Source organism: Entelurus aequoreus, linkage group LG27 (genome assembly GCF_033978785.1).
Source record: "Entelurus aequoreus isolate RoL-2023_Sb linkage group LG27, RoL_Eaeq_v1.1, whole genome shotgun sequence".
NCBI classification, from domain to species: Eukaryota; Metazoa; Chordata; class Actinopteri; order Syngnathiformes; family Syngnathidae; genus Entelurus; species Entelurus aequoreus.
Genome location: NC_084757.1, coordinates 1,219,212 through 1,242,649, shown reverse-complemented (window position 1 = coordinate 1,242,649; position 23,438 = coordinate 1,219,212). Strand labels below are relative to the sequence as shown.

General features: G+C 33.5%; 1 protein-coding gene across 1 annotated transcript; it reads right to left on the bottom strand.

The window, feature by feature from the left end:
* Positions 1–2,183: 2,183 nt before the first annotated feature.
* LOC133644141 (centrosomal protein of 63 kDa-like) lies at positions 2,184–22,698 on the bottom strand. The gene is made up of 7 exons (XM_062038468.1): positions 22,283–22,698; positions 22,018–22,219; positions 15,849–15,944; positions 8,968–9,078; positions 8,773–8,886; positions 6,052–6,465; positions 2,184–2,949 (listed from the first exon to the last, which is right to left on the bottom strand). Exons 1-7 carry the CDS (start codon positions 22,306–22,308, stop codon positions 2,773–2,775), a joined length of 1,140 nt encoding a protein of 379 aa, XP_061894452.1. The 5' UTR covers positions 22,309–22,698; the 3' UTR covers positions 2,184–2,772.
* Positions 22,699–23,438: the final 740 nt, after the last annotated feature.

The following is a 23,438-nucleotide window of genomic DNA, read 5'->3' as shown; positions in this document are numbered from 1 at the left end:
GCATCACAGTTTGTCAAACATCAAACAGTTCAAACATTTTCCAAAGTGATCACTGCAGACACGAGCATGGTCTCATTTTATTCCACCAGATGATGAAAGTGTTTAAATACACCAGTTTTTTAGGTTTATTTTTCTACAAAAATAAATAAATAAGTAAAAGCCTATTCTGCACACGTCACAATTGTGTAGGTCAATAAAATATATCCACCTTTGTGGTTATAGAGTGTGGCTTGGAAATGTATCGTGACAGAATGTAGTATTGCAGTACTTTGATATGTCAAATTCAGCTTAAATACACAAGTTGTACGTAATGTAAACCCTTGTTTATCGCTGTTATTTGGTGACAGGTATTGAATTAATTTCTGAAAATTAGACCAAGCTTTTAGTTTGTTATGACCAACAATAACAATAATTATTACGAAGACTTAATATGACGTTAGTTTATTTGCAGTTTATTTAAAGTTATATTTAGGCATAGCAGCCACAAAATAACACACTCTAAATGCCATCTATTGTCCTTTCTTCATGTTTAGTTCTGCTCTCCAACACTACTAATATAGCAGACAATAAATTGCATCACAGTTTGTCAAACATCAAAAAGTTCAAACATTTTCCAAAGTGATCACTGCAGACACGAGCATGGTCTCATTTTATTCCACCAGATGATGAAAGTGTTTAAATACACCAGTTTTTTAGGTTTATTTTTCTACAAAAATAAATAAATAAGTAAAAGCCTATTCTGCACATGTCACAATTGTGTAGGTCAATAAAATATATCCACCTTTGTGGTTATAGCGTGTGGCTTGGAAATGTATCATGACAGAATGCAGTACTTTGATTTGTCAAATTTAGCTTTAAAACACAAGTTGTACGTAATGTAAACCCTTGTTTATCGCTGTTATTTGTTTTCATGTATTGAATTAATTTCTGAAAATTAGACCAAGCTTTTAGTTTGTTATGACCAACAATAACAATAATTATTTCGAGGACTTAATATGACGTTAGTTTATTTGCAGTTATATTTGGGCATGGCAGCCACAAGAGAACACACTCTTAAGGGCATCTATTGTCCTTTCTTCATGTTTAGTTCTGCTCTCCAACACTACTAATATAGCAGAGAACAAACTGCATCACAGTTTGTCAAACATCAAAAAGTTCAAACATTTTCCAAAGTGATCACCGCAGACACGAGCATGGTCTCATTGTATTCCACCAGATGATGAAAGTGAATAAATACAGCAGTTTTGTAGGTTTTTTTTTCTTTAGTTTTTATTTCTAAAAAATAAAAAAATAGTAAAAGCCTATTCTGCACACGTCACAATTGTGTAGGTCAATAAAATATATCCACCTTTGTGGTTATAGCGTGTGGCTTGGAAATGTATCATGACAGAATGCAGTACTTTGATATGTCAAATTCAGCTTAAAAACACAAGTTGTACGTAATGTAAACCCTTGTTTATCGCTGTTAATTGGTGTCAGGTATTGAATTAATTTCTGAAAATTAGACCAAGCTTTTAGTTTGTTATAACCAACAATAACAATAATTATTACGAGGACTTAATATGACGTTAGTTTATTTGCAGTTTATTTAAAGTTATATTTAGGCATAGCAGCCACAAAATAACACAAACTAATGTCATCTATTGTCCTTTCTTCATGTTTAGTTCTGCTCTCAAGCACTACTAATATAGCAGAGAATAAATTGCATCACAGTTTGTCAAACATTAAAAAGTTCAAACATTTTCCAAAGTGATCACCGCAGACACGAGCATGGTGTCATTGTAATCCACCAGATGATGAAAGTGTTTAAATACACCAGTTTTTTAGGTTTATTTTTCTTAAAAAAAATAAAAATAAGTAAAAGCCTATTCTGCACACGTCACAATTGTGTAGGTCAATAAAATATATCCACCTTTGTGGTTATAGCGTGTGGCTTGGAAATGTATCATGACAGAATGCAGTACTTTGATATGTCAAATTCAGCTTAAAAACACAAGTTGTACGTAATGTAAACCCTTGTTTATCGCTGTTATTTGGTGTCAGGTATTGAATTAATTTCAGAAAATTAGACCAAGCTTTTAGTTTGTTATGACCAACAATAACAATAATTATTACGAGGACTTAATATGACGTTAGTTTATTTGCAGTTATATTTGGGCATAGCAGCCACAAAATAACACTCTAATGTCATCTATTGTCCTTTCTTCACGTTTAGTTCTGCTCTCCAACACTACTAATATAGCAGAGAATAAATTGCATCACAGTTTGTCAAACATCAAAAAGTTCAAACATTTTCCAAAGTGATCACTGCAGACACGAGCATGGTCTGATTGTATCTGAAAGTGATTAAATACACCAGTTTTTTGGGGGGGGGTTTTCTTTAGTTTTTATTTCTAAAAATACAAAATAAAAATAGTAAAAGCCTATTCTGCACACATCACATATGTGTAGGTCAATAAAATATATCCACCTTTGTGGTTATAGCATTGCAAAATGAGGAACGGCTCAGATATGCTTTTGACTTTTTCCAGTGATGTTGACTAATCCAGCTCACCTGCCACGGGAAAAGGGGGAGGGGCTTATACGTTTGCCCCAATCATCTCAATTAAAAATAGTCAAACATTAAAACATTGTGCTTCCTCCAAAGAAGGACTAGCGCCGTGCCAATTTCCCGTGACTACCACAAAATGTCCACACCTTTAAAATGCGATGGAGAGTGTCTTTGTAGGAAAAAAAAAAAAAAAAAGGGTTAAAATAGGGAAAGGGTCACCTTCATGATGGACCGGGAGCAGACGCCGCCATGAGGCGCTGGGACGCGGTCCTGGCGTGGTTCTCCGTCATATTGAGGATGTGAGAGTCCAGCGTGAGCATCAGCTCCTTGGACAGAGCGCTCTCGTGCTCCAGGAAGTGGCACACCACGTCGTCGGCGGAAAACGCCGGCAAAGGCTCCTGGCGGCCCACAAAAAGAGCAGACTCAGGTGCGGAATATGCATGATTACATCATTGAGGGATTATTACTCCACTTGTTAATATCTTCAAATTATTCTGCTTGATACTTTACATTCTTTGGCCATACTACAAACTCAGGTATCGAGCCGACACCAATACCAGTGCTGATATTTGACCTGTTCAAGATCATTACATTTTTGATCACAAATACAATCAAACAAAAACATCGGATGTAACAAAGTCAATAAAATATCTTCATTATTTTCTTTGACGTGAAAAAATAAAAGGCAATGGTGCAAAACGTTTTTGTCCCCTTAAAGTGCGGCTGTGTCCAGTGTCTTAGTTTGTAAACAATAACAACAAATATCCATTTAATCACTGTGGTATCGACCATACACTGATACTGTACTAGGGTTGTACGGTATACCGGTACTAGTATCGTACCACGATACTAATGAATCATATTCGGTACTATACCGCCTCTGAAAAGTACCGGTCCCGCGCCCCCGTCGTCGTCACGTCATTGCTGGTTTTACCAGCAGAGGAGCATGTTCGGCAGCACGCACACACACAGAGTACTTACAAGCAGACACAGTGTGGAGACAGAAAAGGGAGAATGGACGCATTTTGGCGTAAAAAGTAAAGATAAAGGTGAAGTTATAACACTGAAACACCCTCAGGAAGAGGTGCTTTAAAACATGGCTAGCTAGCTAGCGGCTAACGTCCATCCACAGTGTTGTAGCTACTTCTAAATCACTAATCCTCGTCTCCATGGCGACAAATAAAGTGAGTCACTGGAGGACGAGGAATAGCTAAACATGCTTCACTACACACCGTAGCTCACCGGCATCACAATGTAAACAAACACCATGGGTGGATCTACACCTGACATCCACTGTGATGATACCAAGTACAATAGCGTATCTAGTCGATACTACTATGATTACGTCGATATTTTCTGGCACCACATCATCTTCTTTCGGGTTTTTTTTTTATTCATATTATGGAAATACGTCCCTGGACACATGAGGACTTTGAATATGACCAATGTATGATCCTGTAACTACTTGGTATCGGATTGATACCAAAATTTGTGGTATCATCCAAAACTAATGTAAAGTATCAAAGAAGAGAAGAATAAGTGATTATTACATTTTAACAGAAGTGTAGATAGAACATGTTAAAACAGAAAATAAGCAGATATTAACAGTAAATGAACAAGTAGATTAACAATCTATTTTTACAGTTTGTCCCTCATAATGTGTACAAAATAATAGGTAGATAAATGACACAATATGTTACTGCATACGTCAGCAGACTAATTTGGAGTCTTTGTTTGTTTACTTACTACTAAAAGACAAGTTGTCTAGTATGTTGACTATTTTATTTAAGGACTAAATTACAATAATAAACATAAGTTTCATGTACACTAACATTTTTTGTTACAATAATGCAATTTTTTTGTGGTCCCCTTTTTTAGAAAAGTACCGAAAAGTATCGAAATAATTTTGGTACCGGTACCAAAATATTGGTATCGATACAAAACACTATACTGTACATGTTGATATTTGTATCAAGCCACCCACCTCCGTTTACCCACCAAAAACTGCAGCAATGCGAGCATTCTAAAGTTAGCATGTTAAAGGTTAGCATGCTAACATGCTAAATGTTAGTTGCTACCTCTTTAAGTTAATTTTGCAGCCAACATTTAGCATGCCTCATGTACCAAGTTATATGAACCTGAGGTAAACTGCTGCGAAATTAGCTAAAAAAAAAGTTAGCATGTGTCCAGTACCAAGTTATATGACACTGAGGTGAACGGCTGCAAAGTTAGCCAAAAAAGTTAGCATCCTAACATTTAGCATGCCTCATGTACCAAGTCATATGAACCTGAGGTAAACTGCTGCGAAATTAGCTAAAAAAAAAAAGTTAGCATGTGTCAAGTACCAAGTTATATGACACTGAAGTGAACAGCTGTGAAATTAACTTAAAAAAGTTAGCATGTGTCCAGTACCAAGTTATATGACATTGAAGTAAATGGCTGCAAAATTAACTTAAAGAGATAGCAACTAACATTTAGCATGCCTCATGTAACCAAGTTATATGAACCTGAGATAAACTGCTGCAAAATTAGCTAAAAAAAAAGTTAGCAATTCTCCAGTACCAAGTTATATTACATTAAAGTAATGGCTGCAAAATTAACTTAAAGAGGTAGCAACTATTTACTTCAATGTCATATAACTTGGTACTGGACACATGCTAACTTTTTTTAGCGAATTTTGCAGCAGTTTACCTCAGGTTCATATAACTTGGTTACATGAGGCATGCTAAATGTTAGTTGCTATCTTTTTAAGTTAATTTTGCAGCCATTTACTTCAATGTCATATAACTTGGTACTGGACACATGCTAACTTTTTTTTTGAGCTAATTTTGCAGCAGTTTACCTCAGGTTCATGTAACTTGGTACATGAGGCATGCTAAATGTTAGTTGCTACCTCTTTAAGTTAATTTTGCAGCCAACATTTAGCATGCCTCGAGTACCAAGTCATATGAACCTGAGGTAAACTGCTGCAAAATTAGCTTAAAAAAATGTTAGCATGTGTCAAGTACCAAGTTATATGACCCAGTGAAGGGCTGCAAAATTAAGACAAAAGTTTAGCATGTGACGAGTTATGTGACACAAAGGTCAACGGCTATGAAGTTAGCAAAAACAAGTTAGCCTTTTCAGAGCCCATTCTTAGCAGTTAGCATGTGTTCTTGTGACCTGCAGCCTCGTAGTTACTTGCTGCCATGAAGACAGGATTAGTTAGCTGCTATCGCGGACGCGGCTTTGCACTGTGGAGGGACGTTAGCCGCTAGCGGTCACATTTGCAGCTAGAAAGTGTCATCAACAAAAGCACTGATATCATTTCTATCGCCTCACACTGGCATGTATCTGAAGGCGTTGGCCACATGGGCGCCACCGCCGCTCTTGTCAACTATTTAGCTTGTTAGCTTGGGAGTGTTATTGCAGCTGGAACTGCTCGTTTTGACCCAGGGTCATAATTGACGCTTTAAAGACTAAAATGGCAAAAGGCAAGCAAAATGTGGGAGGAGCCTCACCATCGGGGAGGGTGTCGATCCCTCTCTGGAGCTCAGCGCGTCCTCCGAGCTGGAGCTCCGCCCCTCGGGAACGTGCTCGATGGGACTCGCCGCCGCGTTCCCCCCGGCGGTTCTCCGGTCGCCATCCGGGCCGGAACAACGGCGGCTCCGCGAGCGCTCCGAAGTCTTCAGCTCCGTGAACAGCCTCTGGATCTCGCCCTCGTAGGAAGTCGCCGCCTCGCCGTTAGCGTCGCACCTTTCCCGAGCCGGCCGCCGCGATTGGCCGGCGGCGGCGTGGGCGGTCCCGCCCTCGGCGAGCTGGAGTTGGCGGCGCGTCTCGGCGAGCTGGCGCCTGAGCTGCAGGTTCTCCTCCTCCAGGTGCCTCAGCGAGGACAGGTAGCTTTTCTCCAGGGACGCCAGCGACGCCGCCTCGGCCTGCGGGGGAGGACGTGAGCCAATCAGGACTCGGGATGACTAACTATTAGTAGTCAATAACAGTTCAAAGTAGGAAACGGTTCACCTGACACATGAAACGTGACGAATTAGCCGCCAGATGTTGAATATCCTAAAATGTGGCAATTTCAGTCGTTTTCAGCAGACTGCATTGCGAAATTATTAAACCATCCCCTCTTCCTCTCACGCGAGATCCACCCAGGAATGGGGCCTTATGAATCTCTTCCCTACTGTCATTGTTGTGTTCATTAAATAGTGGTGTGTGCTGCTGATGTTGTGAAAAAAAAATGTTTCCAAAAAAACCGATACATGTCAAATAGACAAATATCATTTCCGATAATCGGACGATCTTTGATATCGGCCGATATAAATTACTTGTATCATGAGACGGTTTTCAGCCTCGTAGCTCCATGCATATTCGCAGACTTAAATTTGTAAATAATGTGTTTTTTTTAAATAGTAATCTCCAATTCGCTCAACATTTTCCAGCAGGAAGACGCTTTAACAAGACGCAACCCAACAATATTTGATTCTTAATGTGAAAATTTGCATATTCAAATGAGTTTCATAAGTGTGAGAGGCACGTTAATAATGATATATTAAATATTATTAAGCGGCGGGATTATTCAGCTCTGCAGGCGCTTTCAAATGTTGCTACTCAGCTGTTTAATGCTCCTATGGCAACATTGTATATATGGAAGTCTTCAATAAATTTTTAAAAAAAGATTAAATATTATATTAAATATAATAAAACAGCTATAATATTAATAATAATAATAATAATATTAAATATAATATTAAAATAAAAATACTACTACTAATAATACAACTATAATAATAATATTAAATATAATACTATAATAAAAATACTACTACCAATAATACAACTATAATATTAATAATAATAATAATCAATAATAATATGAATATTAGTATTAGATATAATAATACTATAATAAAAATACTATCACGAATAATACAACTTTAATATTAACAATAATAATAATACCAATACAAACATTAACCGCGACCCGATCTCGGATAAGCGGAAGAAGATAGATGGATGGACAATAATAACTAAAAATAACATTAATAGTAATACTAATATTAAAAATAAAACAAATAAAAATACTACTAATAAAAAAACTATAATATTAATACTAATACAAATACCAATATTCAATATAATATTATAATAAAAATACTATTACTAATAATAAAAGTATAATATTAATAGTAATACTAATATATTAACATTAACCGCGACCTGAACTCGGATAAGCAAAAGAAGATGGATGGACAATAATAACAACAAAAAAGTATAATACTACTAATATTAAATATAAAACTATAATAAAAATACTAATAATAATAAAACCATAATATTAATAATAATAATTAATAGTAATATAAATATCAATATAATATTATAATAAAAATACTATTATGAATAAAAAAACTATAATATTAGTAATAATAATATTAATAATAATACTAATATTAACATTAACTGCGACTCGATCTCGGATAAGCGGAAGAAAATAGATGGACCATAATAACTATAAAAAATTATAATATTAATATTAAATATAATACTTTAATAAAAATACTACTAATAATAAAACTATAATAATAATATTACAAATATCCATAATAAATCTAATAATACTATAATTAAAATACTACTACAAATAATACAACTATAATATTAATAGAAATACTAATATTAACTGCGACCTGATCTCGGATAAGCGGAAGAAGATGGATGGAAGGACAATAATAACTAAAAATAATAATAATAATAATAATATTAAATATTAAACTATAATAAAAATACAAATAATAATAAAACCATAATATCAATAATAATACAAATACCATAATAATATTATAATAAAAATATTATTACAAATAATAAAACTATAATAATAATAATATTAATAATAATACTAATATTAACATTAACTGCGACCCGATCTCGGATAAGCGGAAAAAGATGGATGGACAATAATAACAAAACAAAAAAATTAACAATATTAATATGAATTATAATACTATTATAAAAATACTACTACTAATAAAACAATAATAATTCATAATAATACAAACATCAATAATAAATCTAATATTACTATAATACAAATAATATTACTAACAATAAACTATAATATTAACAATAATAATATTAATAATAATACTAATATTAACATTGACTGCGACCTGATCTTGGATAAAGGGAAGAAGATGGATGGACAACAATAATAATAATAATAATAAAAGTGATTTTACTTTGAGGTGAGTGAGCTGCTCAGTCAGACTCTCCTTCTGGACCTCGGAGAGGGCCAGCTGCTTGTGGTACTCGACACGCTGCTGCTCCCACTTCACACAGCTGCCACTGTACTCCTGTGGGCAGAGGGACCAGCAGGTGGCAGCAGAGAGCAGGGCCAGGTGCGTCTCGCCTACCTCCAGGTGCGCCTCACCTACCTCCAGCTTCTCCTTCAGCAGCCGCACTTCCGCCTGGTCGGACTCCTCCGCGCCAAACTTCTTGTAATGTCTGCGCTGCAGCTTGTGGTAGCTGCTCTTCAACTTGTCGCACTGCGGGACCAAAACACACAACAATGTCGTGGTTTCACTTGGCAAGTCTCGCCACCAAACGTCCGTACGATAATCGCTTGCAGTTTGACCCGGGAACGGACGATTTATACTTGTGTTATGTACCAAATGCAAAAGAAATAGCTAAATAGAATCAGCCTAGGGCAGGGGTAACCAACGCGGTGCCCGCGGGCACCAGGTAGCCCGTAAGGACCAGATGAGTAGCCCGCTGGCCTGTTCTAAAAATAGCTCAAATAGCAGCACTTACCAGTGAGCTGCCTCTATTTTTTAAATTGTATTTATTTACTAGCAAGCTGGTCTCGCTTTGCTCTACATTTTTAATTCTAAGAGAGACAAAACTCAAATAGAATTTGAAAATCCAAGAAAATATTTCAAAGACTTTGTCTTCACTTGTTTAAATAAATTCTTTTTTTTTTTTACTTTGCGTCTTATAACTTTCAGAAAGACAATTTTAGAGAAAAAATACAACCTTAAAAATTATTTTAGGATTTTTAAACACATATACCTTTTTACCTTTTAAATTCCTTCCTCTTCTTTCCTGACAATTTAAATCAATGTTCAAGTAATTTTTTGTTTTATTATTGTAAAGAATAATAAATACATTTTAATTTAATTCTTCAATTTAGCTTCTGTTTTTTCGACGAAGAATATTTGTGAAATATTTCTTCAAACTTATTATGATTAAAATTCAAAAAAATTATTCTGGCAAATCGAGAAAATCTGTAGAATCAAATTTAAATCTTATTTCAAAGTATTTTGAATTTCCTTTAAAAATGTTGTTCTGGAAAATCTAGAAGAAATAATGATTTGTTAGAAATATAGCTTGGTCCAATTTGTTATATATTCTAACAAAGTGCAGATTGGATTTTAACCTATTTAAAACATGTCATCAAAATTCTAAAATTAATCTTAATCAGGAAAAATTAGTAATGATGTTCCATAAATTCTTTTTTTAATTTTTTCAAAAAGATTCGAATTAGCTAGTTTTTCTCTTCTTTTTTTCGGTTGAATTTTGAATTTTAAAGAGTCGAAATTGAAGATAAACTATGTTTCAAAATTTAATTGTCATTTTTTTTCGTGTTTTCTCCTCTTTTAAACCGTTCAATTAAGTGTAAATATCATTAATTATTAATAATAACATAGAGTTAAAGGTAAATTGAGGAAATTGGCTATTTCTGGCAATTTATTTAAGTGTGTATCAAACTGGTAGCCCTTCGCATTAATCACTACCCAAGAAGTAGCTCTTGGTTTCAAAAAGGTTAGTGACCCCTGGCCTAGGGTATCAGTACTAATAAAGTACTAACATTATGTTTTTATTCACTTATTCATGTAATATTTATAATTATATTACTTAATATTTTTTAGATGGCGTTAATTTTAGTTCATCTCCAGTGTGGACGCCTCAAAGGTAACGTTTCTCCTCAACTCCTCAGTGCCTTCTTATCTTTTGTCTTTCCTTTATTATTTTCAATAGTGTTCTTGTATTTCTAGCCTTCTTGAGACATGAGGAAGGAAAAGTATCTTCCATATGAGGAGGTGTGAACAAGTGATGACATGAATCAATAACATTGCATCTAATAGACAATGTCTCATTTGTGGTGACATCTATCAAAATGAGGGTGCTCCCAAAAAGGAGGGATTTTTCACATTGACCAAAAGGGACAAGCGGTAGAAAATGGATGGACTGTGTGACGGTTTTAAAAGTGCTCCTCCTTTGGTCAACATATGAAATAACAAGTGTGTGTAAACTTTTGAAGTGCTCCCCCCTCTGGTCAACATATAAAAATAACAAGTGTGTGTAACATTTTAAGTGCTCCCTCTCTGGTCAACATATGAAATAACAAGTGTGTGTAAACATTTTAAGTGCTCCCCCCTCTGGTCAACATATGAAATAACAAGTGTGTGTAAACATTTGAAGTGCTCCCCCCTCTGGTCAACATATGAAATAACAAGTGTGTGTAAACATTTAAAGTGCTCCCCCCTCTGGTCAACATATGAAATAACAAGTGTGTGTAAACATTTGAAGTGCTCCCCCTCTGGTCAACATATGAAATAACAAGTGTGTGTAAACATTTGAAGTGCTCCCCCTCTGGTCAACATATGAAATAACAAGTGTGTGTAAACATTTGAAGTGCTCCCCCGCTGGTGAACATATGAAATAACAAGTGTGTGTAAACATTTGAAGTGCTCCCCCGCTGGTGAACATATGAAATAACAAGTGTGTGTAAACATTTGAAGTGCGCCCCCTCTGGTCAACATATGAAATAACAAGTGTGTGTAAACATTTGAAGTGCTCCCCCCTCTGGTCAACATATGAAATAACAAGTGTGTGTAAACATCTGAAGTGCTCCCCCCTCTGGTTAACATATGAAATAACAAGTGTGTGTAAACATTTGAAGTGCTCCCCCCTCTGGCCAACATATGAAATAAGTGTGTGTAACATTTGAAGTGCTCCCCCTCTGGTCAACATATGAAATAACAAGTGTGTGTAAGAAATTGACATGCGCCCTCTTTGGCCAAAGTTTTAAAAAACCAATTACAAACAAAAAAAAATCACACAAAAAATAAATGTACTAAAAGCAGTCTTTTTCTCACAATGTGTCGACTTTTTTCTTGTAAAATTGGGAACAATTTCTCATGTACTTTCGGTTTCTGTAATATTGCAATATTTTGTCGTACAATTATTACTTTTTTATGTAAAACTATTACTTTTTAATGCAAAATGGTGACATTTTTCATATAAAATTCTGACTTTTCACAATGTTGCCAATTTTTTTGTTGTTTTTGTAAAATGGTGAAATTTTTTTGAGTAAAATTATGACTTTTGTCATCATTTTGCCAAGTCAAATTCCGATTGTTATTACGATGTTGCCAAAATTTGAAGTTTTCTTATAAAATTGTGATTTTTGTCGAGTAAAATGACGACTCTTTTCATAAAATTGCCAAAATTTTAAGCTTTTCTTGTGAAACTGTGACTGTTATTTAGAGAAATTCCAACTTTTATCATAATATTGCACACATGTTCAGTTTTTCTTGTAACATTTTGACTTGCGTTGAGTAAAATTACATCTTTTATTATAAAAATGCCCAAATTCTAAGCTTTACTTGTGAAATTGTGACCTTTTTCTTGTGAAATTCCAACTCATTTTTCACAACAAGGTTTTTTATATTTGCATAGTATGTATATATTATTCATGTTGTAAATACACATCTTTATATATCTAGAAAGGGTGCTCCTAAAGAGGTAAGCATTTTTCTCAGATCTCAAGAAGGTAAGAAATACAAGAATGTGTGTGTACATGTGTGTGCGTGGGGGGGGGGGGGCTTTAAAACTAATGATTAAGGTGAAGCAATGCATTGCAGAGTCTGAGATAGCTCACTGGCTAGTTTTAGCTACTTCCAAATGACTCATCTTCGTCTCCATGGCGACAAATAAAGTATGTTTCTTACAAGTATTATTATCACTGCAGGATGAGGAATAGCTAAACATGCTTCACTACACACCATAGGAGGATACAATAGCTCCCTGGCGTCACCGCTAACAAAAGGTAGCGCTCCTGAATGTAAACAAATGGGTGGCTCTATACAAACATCCACTCTTACGATACCAAGTGAAAGAGCTGTCTATCGTTGATAATACAATGATTACATCGATATTTTTTACTAGCACAAAATCTTTTGTCTTTCTATTTATTGTTTATAAAGTCAGTAAATATGTCCCTGGACACATGAGGACTTTGAATATGACCAATGTATGATCCTGTAACTACTTGGTATCGGATCGATACCTAAATGTGTGGTATCATCCGAAACTAATGTAAAGTATCAAAGAAGAGAAGAATAAGTGATTATTACATTTGAACAGAAGTGTAGATAGAACATGTTAAAACAGAAAATAAGCAGATATTAACAGTAAATGAACAAGTAGATTAATAATACATTTTTACAGTTTGTCCCTCATAATGTTGACAAAATAATAGCATGATAAATGACACTATTTGTTTGTTTACTTACGACTAAAAGACAAGTTGTCTAGTATGTTTACTATCGTATTCAATGACAAAATCATTCTTTGATTGCAAAAAGAAATGTATGTTTAGTATTTTATAAGATTTTCTCAATATTGACATTTTTTGTGGTCCCCTTTATGAATTTGGTCGACTAACTCAGCCTGAAGTGATAAAGACGTAAATATGTTGTCCCTCAAACTTTATTGAGCCAAAGCACATATATGAAATGAGACTTAATGACTTCCTCTGCTGCATGAAAGGTGGTAATGATGTAGCTACTGCCATCTAGTGGAGGGACATTTGACACGCATAGACCAGCCCACTTCAAAATAAAAGCATGCTGGGGGCCATTTTGGTATTTTTCTTTTTCAAAACCAATCCAATATTTATGGTAACCATTGGAGCTCCCCTTAATTTTTGGTGATTGTTAAAAGGTCCCTGGGACCCAAAAGGGTCCCAGTCATTAAAAGTGTTGAAAACAAGTCTTAAATTCTAATCTTTTTACTATCAACGTTAAAATATCTACAGATCAACTTCAGATCTATAAAGTTTTATTTTTGGCAAAGAAAACCCCGTTTTTATGGCAAAAACACTAAATATGCAATATTTCATCCCGAAAATCGTTGAATGTAGAATGTATGATGTGAAGTAATTGGAGTACTAAATACTGTAGAGAAATGTATAATAACACATTTTTCATTCCTTATTATTTTGTGAACAAAGACAGTTTTAACAAAATCAGACTAAAAGGTCTCGGGGAAACCGAAAGGCGTTAAAAATAATACATTAATATTTATTTTTTACTTTTGGCGCAGAAATCTTTGGATTAACTTTTATGAAGGTTCATTTGTATTTTTATTATGGAAGCATTTTTTTTCACTGAATTTTTTGCGTTTGAATTTTATGAACTGATTTTTTTTTTACATCACATTATGCTGACAATTTCATAGAAAAAAATGTGTTAGCAAAATGCGTGCGTTTAAAAATTTATTTTATGTAAAGAAAATTCAGTGTAAAAAAAATTAAGTGTATAAAAAACTGTCAAAAAAAATAAATGTATAAAAAATTCAGTGTATAAAAAAATCAGTGTATAAAAATTTTATGTAAAAAAATTCTGTGTAAGAAAAAAATCAGTGTATAAAGATTTAGTGTATAAAAATTTTTATGTAAAGAATATTCAGTGTAAAAAAAATTAAGTTTAGCCTAGCGTGTTTACCTTGTGTATAACAAAATTTATGTAAAGAAAATTCAGTGTAAAAAAAAAAATTAAGTGTATAAAAATTCTGTCAAAAAAAATAAATGTATAAAAATTCAGTGTATAAAAAAATCAGTGTAAAAAAATTCAGTGTATAAAAATTGTATGTAAAAAAATTCTGTGTTAGAAAAAAATCAGTGTATAAAGATTTAGTGTATAAAAATTCAGTGTAAAAAAAATATAAATGTATAAAAAATTTCACTTCTGATACGATACCGGAGCCTTGAGTAAAGGTCGACACCGATATCAGCAGGTATCACACACACTTTTATCATTTTGTAGTGTGGAATGTTATAAAAAGGTCTGATGGAGTGAAACCAGTCAAAAAGAACAATGAAAAACACTAACTTACTTATTATCAACCATCTGGAATGGACTTTCTTTAAATTGAAGTGGAGTGGTAATTGTTAGCACAATAACCCATGACGTAAATGCAGTGAACTAAATGTTGCTGACACCTTTGTTACTGGATACTTTTAATACTGCCTTGGAGACTTTGTTTGTGTTAGTACTATGCAACTATAATTATTTGATACTTGTTTGTATTGACACATTTTACACTGCAATATTGTTCACTTATTATGACGTATGTGTGCTTGGCTGTTGTGTAGCTGCTATAGCCTAGCATGTTTACCTTGTGTATAACAAAATTTATGTAAAGAAAATTCAGTGTAAAAAAAATATTTAAGTGTATAAAAATTCTGTCAAAAAAAATAAATGTATAAAAAATTCAGTGTATAAAAAAAATCAGTGCAAAAAAATTCAGTGTATAAAAATTTTTTGTAAAAAAATTCAGTGTTAGAAAAAAATCAGTGTATAAAGATTTAGTGTATAAAAATTCAGTGTAAAAAAAATATTAATGTATAAAAAATTTCACTTCCGATACGATACCGGAGCTTTGAGTAAAGGTCGACACCGATATCAGCAGGCATCACACACACTTGTATCATTTTGTAGTGTGGAATGTTAGAAAAGGTTTGATGGAGTGAAACCAGTCAAAAAGAACAATGAAAAACACTAACTTACTTATTATCAACCGTCTGGAATGGACTTTCTTTAAATTGGAGTGGAGTGGTAATTGTTAACACAATAACCCATGACGTAAATGCAGTAAACTAAATGTTGCGGACACCTTTGTTACTGGATACTTTTAATACTGCCTTGGAGACTTTGTTTGTGTTAGTACTATGCAACTATAATAATTTGATACTTGTTTGTATTGACACATTTTACACTGCAATATTGTTCACTTATTATGACGTATGTGTGCTTGGCTGTTGTGTAGCTGCTATAGCCTAGCGTGTTTACCTTTTGTAGATGACTTGACTAGAATAGAAGAAACTGCGTGCTTATTGGAGGACATTTAGATGTTTAACTTTGCACAAGTCAACACGCTGCAGGACCTTTTGTGTCGCACGTGATATCGCACACACAGTATCGTCCCATACTGGCTGATAATGAAGAGATATTGACGAGCTTCCTCTCACCTCCTCGCTGACAGTTTGTAGTTGCTTCTCGTACTTGGTCGCCAGCGCCTGTCGGCCATTCGGGGCGTCTTCCAGTTGCTTGCGCAGCACGTTGATCTACGACAGCAACATTGTGTCATTTCACACTCGTAAACACATTATAATGGGACTGTCTGTCAACGTAGCTTGTCGTGACAACTCCGTACAGTAAATGGCATCGGAACTCTAATTAACACACTTGGACTGCCAGAGAATAAGAAGACGTAGCAGAAGGGATCAGCCGATCCATCCAGAATTCAAAGCTTGGCGATGAAATTATATCATTATCATATATCGCGATATACGCGTAATCGATATCAACAAAAAATGTGTTCACTCATTTTTGTCTTTTTCATCGAAAGAAACCGGAAGTTGCAGAGCAAGCATGAACAACGAGCCTTTGACTTGTTATTGGACAATTGTAACGTAATTGTTTTCGTCCAATAAATTGATAAAAACACATAAATTAATAAATGGTAAATGGGTTATACTTGTATAGCGCTTTTCTACCTTCAAGGTACTGTTGGAAGCAGATCAGAATCATATCCATATTTAAGTGTTACTTCTTTCTAAACTCCTATAGTCATATAAAGAATAGCTAGTATTCTTCCTTCTTTTGAGTCTCATAGTAAGGTGTCGGCCTTCTAGATTGGAATGTGTCAGAGTAGAGATAACTCGGAGTAGTCTAAACAACGGGAGTGGGGGCGAGGGACAGAGGGAAGATCACGGGACTTCCAGGGGTTTGAGGGGAGACCGCGCTAGACCGGGCGAGGGAACGCTGGTGTCCTATATTGGTCTCACGTTTGTCCTCTAAGCTTGGAGTATAAACCACAAAATACCAACTTCTGCCTGGTGATTGAATATAAACATCATCTTATTGCCATAAAAAGAATCTGGGAGAGACTAGCAATTTGAATTCCCCATTGGAGGAATGCTGGTCAACGCAACAGTACTCAAAGCGCTTTGACAGTTTTGGGGTTCGGTTTTTTTATTAGATCGCAATTTCCACCAGTCCTGATGCGTGTGAAAAGTTTGGTGAGTTTTGAAGTATTTTAAAGGGGTCAAATTATAGCTCAAAGAGGCAAAAATGTGTGTTTTTAGTCATTTTTTGTCTTGAAGGGGGATTTGCCAACTTCCTGTTGGTTTTTGCTCGAGGATGTTAAATTATGAAATGTAGGTCTAATTGAGACCTACATAGAGGTTTTTGTTTCATGTCTCTACGACCTTCCTAGCGCAATTTTTGAATAAAACACAGACAAAACTGCTCCTCAGAGGAAAACACAGACAAAACTGCTTGTAACTTCCGGTAGGAACGTCTTAGAGACATGAAACAAAAACCTCTATGTAGGTCTCACTTAGACCTACAATTCATAGCTCGACATCTTTCAGCAAAAATCAACAGGAAGTTTGCAATCTCCCCTTCAAAACTACATTTTTGTAAAAAAAACGGTCACCAAACATCAAACATTATCTCCTCTGAGCACGTTTGTCGTTTCGGCTTCAAACTACTACAGGAGAGAGATTGAACCCTTCTGATTAAAAGTTGACGAAAGCGTTTTTGAAAATTGCTACGGTTTTGATTTTACGAGCCTTCAAAGACCCGCTGCGCTGATGCTGCTCCGCTGCCGCAGCACCCAGGAAAAAAACGCAGACAACACTTCCTCTAACTCCCAGTACGAATATCGTAGAGACATGAAACAAAAACCTCTATGTAGGTCTCACTTAGACCTACATTTCATAAATTGACATCCTACAGCAACTAGCACCTGCCAAATATGCGGACCCGACTAACCCTAACCCTAACCCTACATGACTTTTTTTCTTCCTTACATTAGTTATACTAAATAGAGTGTAACTAGTTTGAACATCAATTATACAAAAATTCAGTGTAAAAAAAAATTATGTGTATAAAAATTCAGTGCATGAAAATGTAAAGTAAAAAAATCAGTGTATAAAGATTTGGTTTATAAAAATTCAGTGTAAAAAAAAAAAAAAAGTATAAAAAATTCAGTGTATAAAAAAATCAGTGTAAAAAAAATGTGTATAAAAATTCAGTGTAAAAAAAATTCAGTGTATGAAAATTCGGTGCATAAAAATTTAATGTAAAAAAATTCAGTGTAAAAAAAAATTAAGTGTATAAAAATTTAGTGTAAAATAAATAAATGTATAAAGAATTCACTGTATAAAAAAAATCAGTGTAAAAAAATTCAGTGTATAAAAACTAAAGTGCAAAAAACTTCAATGCAAACTTCAGTGACTCCGGATTTTTTCAACGCAAAAAATGTGCCTTGGCTCAAAAAATTTTGAAAAACACTGCGCTAGCGTACCGCGGCACAGTGGTTGTAAAACACTGCTCCAGACAGCACAGACACTCTACAACGACACATTGTTTGCGGATTATTTTTTTGCAAAAAATATTTTTCCAACCAACTAGGTGAAATTGCATAATTTCCCACGGCACACCAAACAATATCTCACGGTACACTAGTGTGCCGCGGCACAGTGGTTGAAAAACACAATTGATTAAGTTGAAAAACTTATTGGGGTGTTACCATTTAGTGGTCAATTGGACGGAATATGTATTGTACTGTGCAATCTACTAATAAAAGTTTCAATCAATCAATCAAAAACTGCTTTAAGGAAACACTTGCCTTGACCTTAAAAAGTTCAAATTCGAGGCCTGTGACCTTAGTGTAGAAGGGGCCTAAAAAAAATAAAATTCAGTGCATAAAGATTTAGTGTATAAAAATTCATTGTAAAAAAAAAAATTAAAAAAAATGTATAAAAAATTCAGTGTAAAAAAAAAAAATGTATAAAAAATTCAGTGTATAAAAAATGTGTACAAAAATTCAGTGTTAAAAAAAATGTGTATAAAAATTCAGTGCATAAAAATGTAATGTAAAAAAATTCAGTGTAAAAAAAATTCAGTGTATAAAAATCAGTGTATAAAGTAGGGCTGCAACTAACAACTAATTTGATAATGGATTAATATGTTGATTATTACTTCGATTAATCGATTAATAATCGGATAAAAGAGAGGAACTACATTTCTATCCTTTCCAGTATTTTATTGAAAAAAAACCAGCATACTGGCACCATACTTATTTTGATTGTTTCTCAGCTGTTTGTAAATGTTGCAGTTTATAAATAAAGGTTTATAAAATAATAAAAAATAAAACAATTTTTAAATAAAAAATAAATACAAAATTGCCTCTGCGCATGCACATCGCACAGATCCAACGAATCGATGACAAAATTAATCGGCAACTATTTTTATAATCGGGTTTAATCGATTAGTTGTTGCAGCCTAGTATAAAGATTTAGTGTATAAAAATTCAGTGTAAAAAAAATGAATGTATAAAAAATTCAGTGTATAAAAAATCAGTGTAAAAAAATGATGTGTATAAAAATTAAGTGTAAAAAAAATTCAGTGTATGAAAATTCGGTGCATAAAAATTTTATGTAAAAAAATAAAGTGTAAAAAAAAATTAAGTGTATAAAAATTTAGTGTAAAAAAAATAAATGTATAAAAAATTCAGTGTATAAAAAAAATCAGTGTAAAAAAATTCAGTGTATAAAAACTAAAGTGCAAAAAACTTCAATGCAAACTTCAGTGCCTCTGGATTTTTTCAACACGAAAAATATGTAGTGTACTGTGCAATCTACTAATAAAAGTTTCAATCAATCAATCAAAAACTGCTTTAAGGCAACACTTGCCTTGACCTTAAAAAGTTCAAATTCGAGGCCTGTAACCTTAGTGTAGAAGGGGCCTAAAAAAAATAAAATTCAGTGCATAAAGATTTAGTGTATAAAAATTCAGTGTAAAAAATAAATAAATAAATGTATAAAAAATTCAGTGTAAAAAAAAAAAATTATAAAAAATTCAGTGTATAAAAAATCAGTGTAAAAAAATGTGTACAAAAATTCAGTGTTAAAAAAAATGATGTGTATACAAATTCAGTGCATAAAAATGTAATGTAAAAAAATTCAGTGTAAAAAAAAATTAAGTGTATAAAAATCAGTGTATAAAGTAGGGCTGCAACTAACAACTAATTTGATAATCCATTAATATGTTGATAATTACTTCGATTATTCGATTAATAATCGGATAAAAGAGACAAACTACATTTCTATCCTTTCCAGTATTTTATTGAAAAAAAACCAGCATACTGGCACCATACTTATTTTGATTATTGTTTCTCAGCTGTTTGTAAATGTTGCAGTTTATAAATAAAGGTTTATAAAAAAATAAAAAATAAAACAATTTTTAAATAAAAAATAAATACAAAATTGCCTCTGCGCATGCGCATCGCATAGATCCAACGAATCGATGACAAAATTAATCGGCAACTATTTTTATAATCGATTTAATCGATTAGTTGTTGCAGCCTAGTATAAAGATTTAGTGTATAAAAATTCAGTGTAAAAAAATTATAAATGTATAAAAAATTCAGTGTATAAAAAATCAGTGTAAAAAAATGTGTACAAAAACTCAGTGTAAAAAAAAATTATGTGTATAAAAATTCAGTGTAAAAAATAAATAAATAAATGTATATAAAATTCAGTGTAAAAAAAAAAAAATTATAAAAAATTCAGTGTATAAAAAATCAGTGTAAAAAAATGTGTACAAAAATTCAGTGTTAAAAAAAATTGTGTATAAAAATTCAGTGCATAAAAATGTAATGTAAAAAAATTCAGTGTAAAAAAAAATTAAGTGTATAAAAATCAGTGTATAAAGTAGGGCTGCAACTAACAACTAATTTGATAATCGATTAATATGTTGATAATTACTTCGATTATTCGATTAATAATCGAATAAAAGAGACAAACTACATTTCTATCCTTTCCAGTATTTTATTGAAAAAAACCCAGCATACTGGCACCATACTTATTTTGATTATTGTTTCTCAGCTGTTTGTAAATGTTGCAGTTTATAAATAAAGGTTTATAAAAAAATAAAAAATAAAACAATTTTTAAAAATAAAAAATAAATACAAAATTGCCTCTGCGCATGCGCATCGCATAGATCCAACTAATCGATGACAAAATTAATCGGCAACTATTTTTATAATCGATTTAATCGATTAGTTGTTGCAGCCTAGTATAAAGATTTAGTGTATAAAAATTCAGTGTAAAAAAATAATACATGTATAAAAAATTCAGTGTATAAAAAATCAGTGTAAAAAAATATGTACAAAAATTCAGTGTAAAAAAAAATTATGTGTATAAAAATTCAGTCCATAAAAATGTAATGTAAAAAAATTAAGTGTATAAAAATGTAATGTAAAAAAATTCAGTGTAAGAAAAAAATCAGTGTATAAAGTAGGGCTGCAACTAACAACTAATTTGATAATCGACCAATCTGTCGATTATTACTTCGATTAATCGATTAATAATCGGATAAAAGAGACAAACTACATTTCTATCCTTTCCAATATTTTATTGAAAAAAAAACAGCATACTGGCACCATACTTATTTTGATGATTGTTTCTCAGCTGTTTGTAAATGTTGCAGTTTATAAATAAAGGTTTGTATAGAAATTTAAAAATGTAAAATAAAAAATAAATAAAAAAATTGCCTCTGCGCATGCGCATCGCACAGATCCAACGAATCGATGACAAAATTAATCGGCAACTATTTTTATAATCGATTAGTTGTTGCACCCTTGTATAAAGATTTAGTGTATAAAAATTCAGTGTAAAAAAAATAAATGTATAAAAATTCAGTATAAAAAATCAGTGTAAAAAAATGTTGTGTATAAAAATTAAGTGTAAAAAAAAATTCAGTGTATGGAAATTCGGTGCATAAAAATTTAATTTAAAAAAATGTAGTGTAAAAAAAATTGAGTGTATAAAAATGTAGTGTAAAAAAAATAAATGTATAAAAAATTCAGTGTATAAAAAAAATCTGTGTAAAAAATTCAGTGTGTAAAAACTAAAGTGCAAAAAACTTCAATGCCTCCGGATTTTTTCAACGCAAAAAATATGTAGTCTACTGTGCAATCTACTAATAAAAGTTTCAATCAATCAATCAAAAACTGCTTTAAGGCAACACTTGCCTTGACCTTAAAAAGCTCAAATTCGAGGCCTGTGACCTTAGTGTAGAAGGGGCCTAAACATTTTTTTATTTTTTTTTAAAGTGCCGTCCCACCTCCAGGTCCTTGCGCTGCAGGAGCACCCGGGACGCAGCCATCTCCTCCCGGCCACTGTGCAGCTGCAGCCGCATGTCCTCCATCCGCGCCTCCCACTCGCTCTTCTGGTGCGAGATCATGATGTCGATCTGCCGCATGAGCTCCTGGAGCTCCGGCTCGCAGTCGGACAACACGGAACTGTTTTGTGCGAGGAGACTGAAACTACCAAAAACAGCCATCGATTAGTCGAGTGAATAATCGGCGGGGTGTTGTCTTGTCTTGTACCTCAGGTCCAAATTGCGCGCCTCCATCTTTTGACTGCCGGAAGTCGTCTTTCTCGGGGAAGAAAGGCGGTCAGTTAGCCGGAAGCTAACCTCCGTGGCGCCATGGAAGCTTCAAAGCAGGACAGAATGACGGAGAGAGGCTCATTTAAATAAATGTGCGATAACTCGTCAAATGTTCGCCGGGGTACGCAAAGCGGACATGTTGGAGGAACTTGGTAAAGAAGGCGCTCGCTGTTTGCCAAGTGTAAGGCATTGGCTCCGCCCCCTTGTGTTGCCAGGTGGCTTAGGACAAACAATCGTACCTAAAGTATTTAAAGCTACATAAAGTCACATTGTGCTACGATTAAACATGACCACATTAGTTCCATCCATCCATTTTCTGCCGCTTGTTCCATTCAGGGTGGCGGGGGGTGCTGGTTCTACTTTTAAATGAAGTAACATCACATTTAAGGAGGGGGGGAAACTGGAAGAACAGCGCCCCTGCCTGGTTGTAAAGAGTACAGGCGTCAATGGCCCAACATCCGGGTGCCGTGCATGACGTAGCTTGCTGGTTTTAAGTATTGCAATGTTATTATCAACTATTATTATAAATTATTATACTATCGATCTACAGATTTAAGTGTTGAAAGTGAAAATGAAAAATAATGTTTACCTTTTTTTTTTTTAAGTGGGACCCTTTTGGATCCCCAAGAACATTATTGTGATTTTTTTTTTGTCCAAAAAATAATAATGAATCAAAATCAGTATTATTATGAACTATTGACCCTTTTCAGGCTCCAATTACTTCACATCAAAATATTACACTTTAAAATATTTTTTTGGAGGTAAATATTGCACATTTTGTGTTTTTGCCATTAAAAAAATATTACCTTTTCAATCAATGACCAAAAGGGCATGAAAAATAATACCAAATAATATTTTTTTGGGGGGGTAAATATTGCACATTTTGTGTTTTTGCCATGAAAAAAATACTACCTTTTCAATGACTAAAAATAATACCAAATAATAATAAAAATGTATAATCGACAGATCTGAAGTTGATCTGGAGACTTCTGTGTAAATATGACTTATCAACATTTATCAGTGGGACCCTTTTGGATCCCCGAGAACTGTAGTGCGATTATTATTATTTTTTGAACAGTCATTGTCCAAAAAAT